This window comes from Triplophysa dalaica, chromosome 3, assembly GCF_015846415.1.
Source record: "Triplophysa dalaica isolate WHDGS20190420 chromosome 3, ASM1584641v1, whole genome shotgun sequence".
NCBI lineage: Eukaryota > Metazoa > Chordata > Actinopteri > Cypriniformes > Nemacheilidae > Triplophysa > Triplophysa dalaica.
Genome location: NC_079544.1, coordinates 28294780 through 28310437, shown reverse-complemented (window position 1 = coordinate 28310437; position 15658 = coordinate 28294780). Strand labels below are relative to the sequence as shown.

The 15658-nt window shown below is 40.3% G+C and overlaps 1 protein-coding gene across 1 annotated transcript; it reads right to left on the bottom strand.

The window, feature by feature from the left end:
* Positions 1-1546: 1546 nt before the first annotated feature.
* tada1 (transcriptional adaptor 1) lies at positions 1547-5156 on the bottom strand. The gene is made up of 8 exons (XM_056743573.1): positions 5059-5156; positions 4424-4515; positions 4284-4349; positions 4090-4190; positions 3769-3984; positions 2787-2938; positions 2554-2710; positions 1547-2041 (listed from the first exon to the last, which is right to left on the bottom strand). Exons 1-8 carry the CDS (start codon positions 5130-5132, stop codon positions 1889-1891), a joined length of 1011 nt encoding a protein of 336 aa, XP_056599551.1. The 5' UTR covers positions 5133-5156; the 3' UTR covers positions 1547-1888.
* Positions 5157-15658: the final 10502 nt, after the last annotated feature.

Genomic DNA, 15658 nt, shown 5'->3' with positions numbered 1-15658 from the left:
GGGCTGTTGGTGACAGAAGCAGACGGAGGCAATAAAGCAGATATTGCCTCGCCGCGACGTGGCCACCCATAGGTCGTCACGTTCCCTTGCACAGCCTGCTTCCCTGCAGCCCCGCCCTCCCGCGACGACTCCTCTGGTAGCAGGACCCTTGTAGAGGCCCACCTGAGACGCAGACTCTCGCAGAGGAGGGCATCTGTCCCCCGTCAGCAGCCCACAAAGAGGACCTCTAAGCGGCCCTGACAGGACGAACCCAGGGGAAACAACATTGGGCCTGACTCCAGCCATACCAGCACCTATCAGGGCCCGGCGCACACTTTGTCGTTAAGAGACATGTTTCCCCTGGGTTTTCCTCCACAGCACCCTCGGCTCGGCGGTGTCTGGGATGGACTGGCCCACCGGCTGTTTGTGTACGATCTTTTAAAAAAAAAGTCACTCTCCAATAGTCGTTGCTGAATCCTTTTTCTCTGATACTCTTATCTGATCTGTGCTCTGGTCAGATATGTTTTCAGAGTCAAGAAACTATAAAAATAACTTCTTTCCCACCTGTAATTGCTTTTTGACATTATTTCTATGATAACCTTAAATGGGGAACATGTGATCTTTTCACAAATAACTGATCCACAGATTTTACTCTTTCATGTGTATTTAAAAGTCCACAGCTGAATCTGATGTTAGCCGTTCTTTTTGCTTGAACCCTGTTAAAAGATTGGCACACTTGTTTCTGGTCATGTCAAAACACTCAGAGGTTTTGGAAAGACATCATTGCTTCTCAATAGGCTTGAGAAATAAGAATAATATTAGGTTTAAGTATTTTGACAAAAGCAAATCTTTTTTGCAATTTATTTAATCGTTTCCTCAGAAAATTTCTCATTCATAAATGCAAACCGGTCTTCTCTGTGTTTTTATAAGAGTTGCAATAGTATTGGAAGGTGATCTGCTAATAAGAAAGCTATAGTTCACTTCAAAAGATGTAAATACTGCTTCAGAAGCACTTTCGGTTTCAGTTTTTATTAATTTATTATTATTCAAAATCTTACATATAAAATAATGCACTCTTAAAAGATATTTGTCTAAAACTTTAATTGGTTATAGTCATTCGTCGGTTTAATGATGCAGATTTGTGTAGTGATACAGGAAGTTCTTCTGTTGATTGGACCAGTGTTGATTACGTCATCCAAAGAGATCTATAAGGACTGTGTTACGATTTGCATTGATTCTGTATTCAGGTGATGATGTTCATGTAATGGCCCTTTCTCCTCTCTTTATTGTGGTTTCATTTAAAGGTTTTGCTGGTGATAATTTGCCGTGTGTTTTTTCTGCACGTTCCCATTCTCCGCGATAAAAAAAAACTCATTTATACACATAACAACATCCTAGGTGGCAAGACAGTGATTAGTTTTTCATGAATTATTAAAACATTGACCTTATGTGAACACACATTGAGTTTAAAAAAAGTGTAACCTTAACGAGATAATGCTCATAAACTGAGAGGAGACTCGGACAGTATTGCTTACGTCATGACTTATTAAAAGCTTGTTTTCAGCTGTTGAATGTACAAGATTTTTATTCGATGTTGAATGTCTTAAGGCAGCATTTAATCACATTTTAGTGATGCACAAATACTTCTATAAAAATATCATCTGTACATGGGCACAAAGCTTCAGTGAGCTACATGTATACACACATATTTACAAAACATTCAACAAAAGAAGGCTCTTAACACTTGCACACGTTAGCATAGCAGAGTCCTTTTGTAAAGTAAAGAGAAGCACGCAACTGTAAATATTTACACAGAAAGCTGTTTTTCTGCAGCGAGTGTGTTGCAGATTTCACCGTCCTGTCTGACACACATGATATGACGTGATGTGCTGTCATCGATATACATCTGTCAGTACACCAGCAGGCCGTCTTTGGTGGCAAGATGCTGCCGATGGATGTGATCCTGTTCCAACTCCTCACGGCTGGGATGCCAAAGTCTGGCTAGAATCCTCTCCATGTTCAGTGCATAGATTGTGTGTGACGGCATTATCCTGCGATGAACCTGAAGAGAGACATCAGAATCCTTTCACAAAACATACCAGATAACTCAGATTTTTAAGGGGTGTTCACATTATAAGGATAACTATAGAAGAATCCGATACATATTCGATAAAGAGAACAGTATTGATCCCTTCTGGAACTGTTTTCTCTCTAGCTGATGTAACAGTCTGTAAAAAGTCTAAGCAAGCTAAAATAAATGCTTTACATCCCAGACACGAGCGCATCTTCATCCTTCAGAGAGAGTATCCGGCCAGTCATACTTTGGAGAAAAGATGTTCGGGAATGAAAACGAAAGCATTAGCATTTGGTCATGTACAGAACATTCATTTAATGTTCGCGCAAGCGCAAGCTTAATATAAACATTATCAGTACCGTCTGCTGGTGTGGAGGCGGATATTAAGTTATAGTTACATTTAGACTACTAACTATCATAAGTCACCATCATGACAGAAAAGAGTGTGCTCTGTTTCAAATCAAAAAGCCTCATCACATGACAAAGACACAGGCCCACACCTGCAGAGCTTCCAGGATATCAAAGACGCTGATGGGTGGAAGAGGGGGTGGGATGACATCACTGGAACAGGCCAACAGAAGAGCGGCCTGCTGCTCTGCATCATCCGGTGACACTTGAGGAGGGGGGCCGACGGGAAGTGAGGCGCTCGCGGGGGGGCTGGAACAGAGAGGTGCAGCCAATCAGAATCCACTCGCTCAAAACTCATCAATCCCATCAGCCCTGCAAACCTCACCATTCAGTGACGCTGTGGTACGCTGCCAGACTGTTCTTCAGGTACGGTCGGGGCGTGACATCACTTCCGAAGGCATACTGAAAGTGTCCGTCCCGCAGGCGGTAGGCTTTCCTCCGCGAAACCACAGCGGTGATGATATCTTTCAAATGGATCTTTAAATACGCAAAGAAAACATGCAACAAACTAAAATCTGAATGATGCACTTCTGGGAAGGTAAAGCAGTGAACGCAGTTCATTGTTTTTCAGCTCTCCTGTTTTGGATGTTACACTGACTCCTGTTAGTAGTATTCAGGTATTTGACATTATATTGAGTTGATTGTGTGTTCTGCATACATGTTATAATGATTATTACATATAATAATAATAATAATAATAATAATAGACCTCTTCAGCGCTGGTCCAGACAAACTTCCCGTTTCAGTTACACAAACGTTTGAACAACATACGACCCAGTGGATATTTATAATCATTTTTAGGATTGAATTTTCTCCGTATGTTAAAAAAACGGCAGGAATGCAAAATATGTGTTCGGTGCATCACGTGAATTTATGTGCGTCGTGTGAAAATACGTGCATGCTGCAGACGCATTGAAGGTGTTTATGATAAAAGAGACACTCGTGTTCACAAGACACTCGCTTAACACTCAACTCTGAATACACGTGATATTAGTAAGTATCTAGCGAACGGGATTGTCTCTTTTATCATAAACCCTTTCGACGCATCTGCAGCAGACATGTTTTTTGCCACGACACACATTGGTTCATGTGATGCGGCAAACACATATCTTAACATGACGAGCCACACACGTGATGAGTTAAATGCATGTTTTGGGGAGCTGCGCCCTCAGAAGAGGAGTCACCGACCGCCCCTGATAATAATAAACGAATGAATAAAAACAATAATATGACTCCAGTCTGTGTCCCACGTGAGCACATTGTAACACACTTATTTTATTTTTGAGTTGAATAAAACTCACACTCACCTCTAAAGCATAGAGCAGGGAGCTGACGGCGTCCTCCGTCACGTTGTCCAGGCCCATCTCAAAGGCGCTCACCATCATTCGAGCTTCAATTTGGCATTTAGTGGGCAGTAAAAGCGTCTGAGCGCTCAGTCTCACCTCCGTCTCATCGTCTGCGGCCGCCTCGCGAGGACTGAACTGCTGAGCGGCGCTGAGAGGGTTTTGAGGTTGAAACCGATGCTGAGGAGAGGAGAAATCATTTCTGTCTTTAATGGTTTGGTACTGAAAGTGATGAACTCCACACACACACTGCAAATGTATGAATCAGTGGCCGCAGAAACTAACGTCAAACTTCTGCCGAACAGAGGGGAATTTTTTCTTTCCTCGGTTAGGTTTGCCTGCTTTGGATGCAGATCCGCCCGACCACTGTAATGCGCCCGGCCCTTCTGTACCAACACACAACAGCAAGACAGAAGACGTGAAGGAGCAGACACGTGTGACTTACTGGGTTTAAATCTGTGTGAAAACACCAACTCTACCTGCTGTGGACACAAAGATCTGACAGCGTGTGAGAATGGCCAGCAGAAAGTCATTGTGAACATGAACTGTGGATGACAAACATTTCACAGTCATCTATAGAGACAACCGATCAAATAAATGAGTGAAGAAGGCTTTTTACCATTGTCCTGAGCCAAGAGTCGCCGCGCTTCGATGTCAAACTCTTCTTTGCTTATTTTCTGCTTAAACCAGAGCTTTAAATTGGCCCAGTAACTACAAGACACATATAAACAAATCGAGTGGTTTTCACATAGAGACGTGACAAAATGAAAAAAAAAACACAGACACTATTACCAGTAACTAAGAGACACGATTATAGTTTCCATTAAAACCAATACAAGTCCCATTACTACCATTTCATCCAGTAAGATTTCTCTGATGCTTCTATTGTTTTTAGCTCAAGTGCAGCGTCATTGATCACACACACTCAGGTCTTTTCACAATAAATAGTGTCACTAATATAAAAAGAAACAAACAGCACCGAGAGGGTAAACAATCTGTACATGACACGAGACATCTCTCCTCTAGCCGGGTTTACTGTGAAAGCACAATTGTTTATTCTCACGAAATCCCAGCCAGTGTTAAAACGACTCGATTCTGCATGAACTGTGTGTTTGTGAAAGTTGAAGTAATGTAAATGTGAAACTCTCTGTCATTGGACACGTGTTGTTATGCATGTGTTAAAGGTCCCTCGTTTGAAATGAGAATCATTAAACACAGAATTATGTGAATGATTTCATGTGGACAAATACTCACTGTTTAACATTATCTCCTATAGCGTCGGTTAAATTCTTCTTGGCTATCTCGAGTTCACTCGCGTGAGCTGCCATGACGATCAAACCGGAAGCTGGTGTGTCGTCTTCCTCGTCCGTCCGCTAATTCGACCTCTGAGCGCAATACTGCCACCTATAGACACACGCGACATGAAGCGAATCACGGGTGCCTCATCAAACACAAACAACGTTTACATGTCTTGATCCTATGAAGGTCTGCGTTAGCAGAGAGGAAGATTTGAGGAAACACATATGCTCAAAAAACAAGTCAACAGTCAGATCTCACGTGAAGCGTGTGATATCCCAAATGACCGCTTGAGTGTTTGACCGATGTGAAATGTCAAATTGCTCATATCAAATCAAAGAGTGAGAGCTCTTTTTAATTTACATTTTTATTGCACACTCCCAGTGGATTAATGTACAAAAACAGCATATAAAATGATTAATAGAAAGTTTTACTAACATGTTATACTTTTTTAAAACATCCTCAAACTGGTGAGAGGGCTCAAACCACAGCCCTTCAGTTTCATGTGGTCATGTGACAAGAACTATAACCAGTCACTATAGACAAGCTGCAGGAAGATGGAGAAACAGATGACACAGCATAAATAAGTCTAGTAGCAGAATTATTGCATGGTGTTTTCAGTGCATATAATTCATATATCCTTTGTTTATATAACAATATATTCCCCCAGGGGGAATTGTGGTCCATGTTTGCTTATCGACGACAGATGCCAGGAGAGCGCAAACAGAAGAAGGCAGTGCAGCCCTTGTTTTCCCTGCGGTTTTAGACACAAAATCTGAATCTGAAGCGCAAAAACACGACATGTGAACAGCCTCTTGCATCATGACACACTTATGATTAACTATGATAGATAATCTTAACCAGCTAGTGTGGTCTGTGCAGTACTTTTGTTACATTGTGGTCTTGTGATTAAAGTGCCTGTTTCCCATTCAGAATTCATTGCCTGTTTTAAGTTCGAATGCCTCTTGGAGCAACTTGCTTTATTAGAACCCTTTAACTGGTAACACTGACACTGTGTGCTGTTTTTGGCTGCTTTCATCTGTGTAAACTGCAAAAAGTATTTACTTGCACTGTGACTGGGCCATGCCATTTATTTAAAGAACCTGTGTTCTACATTTTGAAACTAAGTCCGTCTTAATTAAACTACCAAAGGAAGAACTTCTGAGGAAACGATGGTTACAATTCATTTTTCAAACGTCACCAAAGGAGTATAACCCCAGGGTTTAAGTATGGATGCGTCATTTCAGCGAAGATTGCTTCAATAATCTTTGCGTGTTCACTGTAAGATATGTTAAAAGACTATCCTTGAAAGAGGAGGAAATACCAACCTTATTTGGACCTGTTAGCTCCACCCAATCACAACCTGTAAGTGTGATTATTTATTTTCGTATGAACTTATAAAGTGAATTATATAGTGATATTTTCAGATATTTTAATCTATTTATTTTGAATAGTAGGTGCGCAATCTAAAATCTTGCCTAGGGCAGCAACAGAGGCTGGGCCGGCCCTGATTGTATGGTCAAATGTGCAATGGCACTCAGGTCCAGCAGGACTAAAAGAGATGGCGCCACGTTTTGATGCTGCAAGAAGAACATTTAAGTAGTGCTGTCTCCGTGCTGTGGTTAGGCCTAAATACTGACTGAAATATATTGTATATCGTATTTACCTGCCGGAATGTGAATAGTTGGGTTGAGACTACTTTTTCAAGTATTTTAGATTAAAAAGGGAGGTTTGAGATTGGTCTAAAGTAAGCAAAATCCACCGGATTGAGTTGTGGCTGTATTATAAGGGGCCTGATGACTACCAGCTTGAAACGCTTTGAAACTAATTTACGTGTCAGACAATGGTAATAGTACTAGTGCAGAGATCAATGTAGTAGGGCTCAGGACATGTAAAAACATTAAACACATAACCACATCAACTTACCATGCAGTATCTAATGGACTGGTTGAAAGGACAGTGTACACATTCAGAAGTCAGTTAAAGAAGAACACTGCACAAAATTTACCATGATCAACATGCAAAACTGAGCCGTCTGGTGAAGGGTGACCAGGTTGAAATAGAAATTTTAGTTTGGGGCATACTTGGATGCCTGGCACAGTTTAGAAACAGACAGGGCCTGTGTCTCAAACAGTTGCACGATTACACTTGGCATTGGCCATTGATGAGCTGAGGCACAATCAGGAGGCATCGTCTGGGAAATCACTGGCAGCTCAGGAAACAATTATGCAGTACGTGGACCAGTTGACACCATCTGTAAAGTGTTCCACATTCAAAAGAAGGTAAGGTGGAGGAAACATGTCAAAGTCCCTTGTTTAGCAATGAGACACATGTTTTGGTTGTTCTATTATACATAGTGTAAATGTATTTATGCACATATACAATTTCTGAATCTCACGGATGACTTAAACATGAGATCTAATGAATTTTGGGGTATTTCTAACAGGGAATCTTTGGTCTTATAAATCTATTATTTGTTTCTGAGCCAATCGTTTTAACTGATAGCAAAGTCAGGTTTCACTTTCTATTTTTGATTTAATGTTGTACGGGAGCGCAGCCTACTGGAGTAACATTACTTTTAAATAAATGATTTGCTTGTTATATTCCCTGTTGTACAAACTTTTTAAACTTTATATTAAACCATTGTGTCTTCCCAGCTAATAATTTTATATTATAAAAACATTCCTGTAACATTTCAATAAAGTCTTAAAAACGTTTATGTTTTAACATTCTTAGAACGTTCAAAACGTCTAGTTTTTTAGACGTTGTATTAACGTTATTATTTGGTTATAAGAACGTTATTTAAAACGTTTTTAGAACGGTTCCATTTGTTGTTATATTTATGTTCCAAGAACGTTTTTAAATACGTTAGAACATTTTTATAATGGCAAATGGAATGTTTTTATAACGTATTTAAAAACGTTCTTGGAACATTAATATAACAACAAATGGAACCGTTCTAAAAACGTTTTTAAAACGTTCCATTTTCCATTATATAACTATTCTAAGAACGTTTTCCCAACATTCACATTAAGTTTTAAAAACATTTACATTTGAACATTCTTAGAACGTTCAAAACGTCGAGTTTTTTAAGACGTTGTATTTACATTATTGTTTGGTTGTAAGAACGTTATTCAAACGTTCCATTTGCCATCATATTAATGTTCTAAGAACGTTTTCCTACCGTTAGAAAACTATTTTTGAGGTATTTCGTATAGCATGGAAGGATAGTACTCGAAATTACAGGAATGCCATAAAAACGTCTAGATACTTTTCAACACTAATAGAGGAAAACCATCACAACCCTAGGTTTTTATTTAACACCGTGGCTAAATTAATAAAAAATAAGTCGTCATCGACGTCAGATTCTGATTATCAGCATAACAGTGATGAATTTATGAACTACTTCACAAGTAAAATCCAAGATATAAGAGAAAAAGTTATAACAATGCAACCTGCAGTGAAATCCGCTGAACAAACTAACTACAGCACCCCTAAGGAGAAATTGCAATTATTTTCTACAGTAGATCACGATGAACACTCTAAAATCATTAGATCATCTCAATCAACAACATGCGTGCTAGACCCTATACCTACAAAACTACTGAAAGAAATGCTCCCAGAAATTATAGATCCTCTTCTCAGTATTATTAACTCATCTCTGACATTAGGACATGTGCCTAAAGCATTTAAGGTGGCTGTTATAAGGCCTCTTTAAAAAAAAAAAAACTTGACCCTAAAGAACTAGGGAATTACAGGCCTATATCGAATTTACCTTTTATATCTAAAGTTCTGGAAAAAGTAGTTTCAACTCAGTTATGCTCCTTCCTCCAAAGGAAATTCCAGTCTGGATTTCGAGCATGTCACAATACAGAGACTGCTTTGATCAGAGTTACAAATGATCTGCTTTTAGCGTCTGACCGTGGCTGTATTTCATTATTGGTGCTGCTGTAACAATCTCCACTTACTATTATTTAAGTTTTAACGTTACCACAGGGCTCTGTTTGCATTCTACAAATGTTATAAAGCATTAAACATACACATGGAATTAAATCACCAAGTGCTTGTATTAGTGCACCGCATTTCAGTTATGCATAAACTTGATAAACACAATACAAAAACACATGAAATCACCATTCCAATCAAATACCATAAAGTCCAGTTGAAACTCTTAGAGATGTTTCAAAGTTCCAAAAGACGAGATAAATCCAAAAAACGGATCATTCCACAAAAACTGGAGGTCTCCCACATAAGCATCTCAGGGAGTTCATCAAGCCTCGCCCAGGTAATCCAGAGTATTCCACAAACGATTCCAAAAAAGGAAAACCTCATAATACCATGATAAGGAGCCTCAAAAACAAACCGGCATTTCCCAGTCCATGTACCTGGCCAAAGTCTCTGATCACTACAATATCATTGAGCTTTCCCAGACCATTTTTCTACACCTTTGTTGTCTGGGTTTAGAAGGCCTCTCCCCTTGGTTCAAAATGGCCACCCCCTCTTATCTCCTGGATGATGTCAAAATAAAAGGCTTTCAACAACAACAAAAAAGTCTGTAACAAAAATTAACACCAACGAATCCCACCCATTAAATACCTGCACTTTATTTCTGTTTATTTTGTGGCAGTGTCACTGAGTCCCCCCCCCCGCAGGAAGCTATTTTGGGATATTTTCCCCAAAGTAACGTTTCAAATTTACAACATTTACAATGTCTACTTTATTCTCAGGATGGCTCCATTCCACTTGATAATTTACTGGTCCCAACTTCTTCCTCACCTTAGTTGGACCCTCCCACTTATATATATATGTTCAAGGGGACCCTTCAATTTCCTTCCCAGAGTGAGTTCTGCCGGGGAATGTCCAGTGGATTCATGGTAGGCAGTATTAATAGCAAAGCGAAATTCTGCAATCCACTTATCCCATTCCCGGTGGTTCTCTCCAACATACGAGGCAATCATGGTCTTCACCGTTCGATTAACTCGTTCCGAGACATTGGTTTGTGGGTGGTAGCTGGTGGTAAGTTTTCTTATAACTCCCCATTTCTTACAGAGGTCTTCAATAAGTTTACTTAAAAACTGTGGGCCACGGTCTGACAAAAGGAACCTAGGAACCCCCCACCTCGTACAGATTTCATCCTTCAGGATCTGACAGATACGATGACTCTTACTATCTTTGATTGGAAAAAGTTCTACCCACTTGGTAAAGTAATCAACAACTACCATCAAATAGACATTACCCTTCTTGCTTCTTGGCAGGGGTCCCATTAGATCCACTCCTAGCATATATCCAGGTTCTTCTATCTCAGTAGATTGTAGAAAACCAGATGGTTTAGTGTTGGCTGCCTTGTATTGTTGACAGACAGAACACTCCTTCACAAACTTCCACACTTCCTTTCGCACATCTGGCCACCAAGCAACTTCCAATATTTTCAGGAGTGTCTTCATTCGACCTAGATGGGCTCCTAGAGGATTATTATGGAAGTAATCCATAAAGGTCAGTGTGAGGGATTGGGGTACAACTAGTTGATATTTCATTCCTGCTTCACATGTTTGCACCCTGTACAGGACCCCTTGTTGGATTTCCCACCTCACTTTCTTATAGTCACCCTGAAATCCAACCTTTTCCATCATTTCTATTACCTGATTATCTTTTCTTTGAGCTTCAGATATTTCTGCCATTGTAGACGGGAGATCCAAACTCCAACGGGAGTGTTTCTCAACCGCACAGAGTGCAATAGATGCATCACATTGTGGGGCTCTCGAAAGAGCATCAGGTACCACATTCATCCTCCCCTTTCGGTACTGCACTTTAAATTGAAAGCGTTGAAGTCTCAGAGTCCACCTAGTAAGCTGAGAGGAACTTTTAGGATAGTTAAAGGCCCATGAAAATGCAGCATGGTCAGTGAACACTTCAAATGGAACTCCTTCTAAAAAAATAGTGCCACTTCTCAACTGCCCAAACGACTGCGAGACACTCCTTCTCTGAGGTTGAATAGTTCACCTCAGCTCCCCTCAAACTCCTTGAGGCATAAGCAATTACTCGTTCCTCACCACCAATGTTTTGGGTGAGGACTGCTCCCAGACCAACGGAACTAGCATCAGTCTGAACCTGGAAAGGTTTTGATTGATCAGGTTGGGCCAAAATAGGAGCATGTTGCAAAGTTAGCTTGAGACTCTCTAGACTGTTCTGGCATTCTATAGTCCAATTCCATTTTACTCCTTTCCGCTTGAGATTGTTCAGTGGGGCGGCCAAATCTGCAAAGTGTGGGATGAATTTGTGGTACCATCCTGCTAGTCCTAAAAATCTCTGTAGTTCTGGAAGATTACGGGGTATCGGGTACTCCGTGATGGCCCCAGTTTTGTTCTGGTCCACCTCTACTCCGTCCTTGGAAACCACATGTCCCAGGAACTTGAGATTTGTCTTTAGAAAATGACATTTCTTTAAATTTAATGTCAGATGGGCTTCTTCTAGTTTACGAAACACTGATTCCAGATCTTTTAGATGTTGTTGTTTGCTTGTGGAGTATACTATTATGTCATCAATGTATACAAAGCAAATTTTGCCTTTTAATTCTCCTAACACTCTCTCCATTAGTCATTGGAAAGTGGCCCCAGCATTATTTAAGCCAAAAGGCATTGTCAAGAAATGATATAAGCCAAAGGGTGTAATGAAGGCAGTCTTTTTTCGGCTACTCCTTTCCATCTCGACCTGCCAATATCCAGACTTCAAGTCAAGGGTTGTGAAATAGCATGCACCTTCTAAACTTTTATTATATTTCATGAATGAAAGGCATTGGATAGGCATCTTAAGGAGTCTTAGAATTTAATCTGCGATAATCAACACAAAATCTTAAAGTGTCATCTGGCTTTGGGACCAGAACCACTGGATATGCCCAAGGAGATTGAGATGGCTCAATAATTCCATTTTGTACCATCTTCTCAATCTCTCTGCCCATGATTTCCTTCCTCAATGGTGAAACTCGATAAGCCTTGCTTCGAATGGGAATATCATCAGTGGTCATAATTTGATGAATAATTCGATCAGTTCTACCCAAACGATCAGAACAGACAGTCGGCCAAGCTTGGAGAAGTGGTTGTACCTCCGCTGAATGACTCATTATAATGTCCTTCATATTGAAGGATGGTACGAAAAGCTCAGGTTGCGCAGTTTACATGTTCTTTCTTCTGGATCGCTGTTTGCCCCCCCGTTGGTTGCTGAAGAAATGGGAAAACTTTAAGGTGATCTTTAATCGTTAAGTCATACCTTCCTTCAGCCACATTCAACTGCACTCCAGTTTGAGTCAAGAAATCCAACCCAAGAATTAGAGGGAATGCCAGTTGGTCCTCGGACATCAAATGTGTATCTATAATCCACTCATTTCCATGCCAGTTATAAACTATAGAGACTACACCTTCTGAATCATGAGCCTTTCCATCTGCCAATACAAAGGTCCTACTGGAACCCGGTTGCGCACCCTCCTTTGACTCCCTCAAAGTTTCCCACAACTGCTTCTGCATTAGGGTGAAGGTAGACCCAGTGTCAATAATGGCTTCCACAGGGAACCCCTGAACCCCAAAAATAACCTTAAGTAGCTGAAGGGCCGATGACTGGAACAATGAGACATGATGGACCGGAGTACAACCCGATTGTACAACGGCCTGACGAATTTCTCCTTTTTCCTTCGTCTAATGTTTTGAACTGGTTGACTCGAGCCCAGTAATCCTTTCTAGAATTCATATCCCTCTCAACCATAGATCCTACTTTGACGAGTTGTTCGACGGTGAGTACAGCCCCTCTCCAATGAAGGATTACAATTGTTCAAAATCCGCCTTACTAATTCAACTTCAGTTAAATCAGCTTTCCATCTTAAACATAAGGCTCTATAATCATAGGCAAAATCACGGATACATTGATTGGGGCCTTGCACTGAACTCTTAAGCTGGTCTTCCATCTCAGTGAGGTAATCTGTTGACAGAAAAGCAGCCATAAAAGATTGTTTGAACACGTTCCAATTGTGTATCGTCTTTTTTTCTGCCATCCACCAACTTCTTGCAGGGCCTGATAGAACAGTATTTAAGGTGGCTAAAAGCTCAACAACTGTCAGAGGTCGTAGGTATAGGAAATTTTCACATTTCTCGATGAACTCAAATACATCACCAGTTTCTCGTCGTTGCCCAAAAATAGGAAATTCCAGATTAATTGGGGGTTTAGGTTTGATTGTTGTAGGTAGCGTTGAAGGTTGAGAATTTAGATCATGTAGATTATGGCCTAAGGTATAGGGAGACATAGGGGTACTAGTCTTCTTTAAGCATATAATCTCTTTTTTCCACTGATCATCCCGACGTTGGAGGCAATCCACAAAATCATTCTCTAATTTTTTCAGTGATCTCTGCATTTCAGTTTCCAACATCACAAAACGCTGTTCAATGACATCCCTAAATCTAGCTTCTCTGTTGATAGTACTTTCATTACAAGAGACAAATTCAGTTTGAAGAGCGTGAAATTCATCTTGAAGAGTCTGGAAAACCATAGAGAGTTCAGACACTTTTGATTCTACCGGGTCAATTTCAGTTCCAACTGGATTCAGCACTGGGGGTTCATCCTCTTCACTTCCTTCCACATTACACTCAATATAGAGATCACTTAACAAAGAACTGATCTCAATCAAGGGTTTTGGTTCTCGGTATGAAGCCCCAGGAGGGGGATGATAGAAAGGAGACTCTGTTCTAAGTGAAAGGGACTCCGGACACGCCGCACTCCCCCCAACCACAACCAGCTCCATTACGTTATCTGAAGGTTTATCCATAATGCAAATATAAAAAATTATGTCAATGCAAAAAGAAAAACAAACAGTTTTAGAATCCCCGTACAGGCCACCATCTGTAACAATCTCCACTTACTATTATTTAAGTTTTAACGTTACCACAGGGCTCTGTAAAATTGATGTAATCAAATTGCATTCTACAAATGTTATAAAGCATTAAACATACACATGGAATTAAATCACCAATTGCTTGTATTAGTGCACCGCATTTCAGTTATGCATAAACTTGATAAACACACTACAAAAACACATGAAATCACCATTCCAATCAAATACCATAAAGTCCAGTTGAAACTCTTAGAGACGTTTCAAAGTTCCAAAAGACGAGATAAATCCAAAAAAAGGATCAATCCACAAAAACTGGAGGTCTCCCACATAAGCATCTCAGGGAGTTCATCAAGCCTCGCCCAGGTAATCCAGAGTATTCCACAAACGATTCCAAAAAAGGAAAACCTCATAATACCATGATAAGGAGCCTCAAAAACAAACCGGCATTTCCCAGTCCATGTACCTGGCCAAAGTCTCTGATCACTACAATATCATTGAGCTTTCCCAGACCATTTTTCTACACCTTTGTTGTCTTGGTTTAGAAGGCCTCTCCCCTTGGTTCAAAATGGCAACCCCCTCTTATCTCCTGGATGATGTCAAAATAAAAGGCTTTCAACAACAACAAAAAAGTCTGTAACAAAAATTAACACCAACGAATCCCACCCATTAAATACCTGCACTTTATTTCTGTTTATTTTGTGGCAGTGTCACACTGCTAGACCTCAGTGCTGCATTTGACACCATTGACCACAGCATACTTCTACATAGACTCGAAAATTACGTCGGCATTAACGGAATAGCATTGAAATGGTTTAAGTCTTATTTATCTGACCGTTTTCAATTTGTAGCAATAAACAATGATGTGTCCCGCAAATCGCAAGTCAAGTACGGTGTACCACAGGGCTCAGTCTTAGGGCCTCTGCTCTTCGCATTATACATGCTACCTCTAGGAGATATAATAAAGCGACACGGAATTAGCTTTCACTGTTATGCTGATGATACTCAACTTTATATTTCCTCGAAGCCTCATGAAACCCAGCAGTTCCATTGAATAAAGGAATGCATAGTTGACTTAAAAATGTGGATGAGTAACAATTTTTTACTACTAAACTCGGACAAAACAGAAGTGTTACTAACTGGACCGAAAACTGCTATGCGTAACAACCAAGAATACTGCTTAACGATTTACGGATGCTCCATAAAATCCTCATCATCAGCTAAGAATCTTGGCGTTGTATTCGACAGTACTCTGTCATTTGAAAGCCATGTCGCCAACACCTGTAAAATTGCATTTCTTCATCTTAAGAATATATCTAAATTACGTCATATGCTGTCACTGTCTAATGCAGAGAAATTAATTCATGCATTCATGACATCAAGACTAGATTACTGTGATGCACTTTTAGGTGGTTGCCCTGGGGGCCTATTACAAAAACTGCAACTGGTTCAAAACGCGGCAGCTCGAGTTCTTACACGTACAAAAAAGTATGAGCATATAACCCCGGTTCTGTCAACCTTGCACTGGTTACCTATAAAGCATCGCATTAACTTTAAGATCTTGCTTATTACCTATAAAGCCCTACATGGTCTAGCGCCGCAGTATTTGAATGAACTTCTATTGTATTACAGACCTCCACGTACATTACGCTCTCAGGCGTCCTGTCAGTTGGTAATACCTAGAATTTC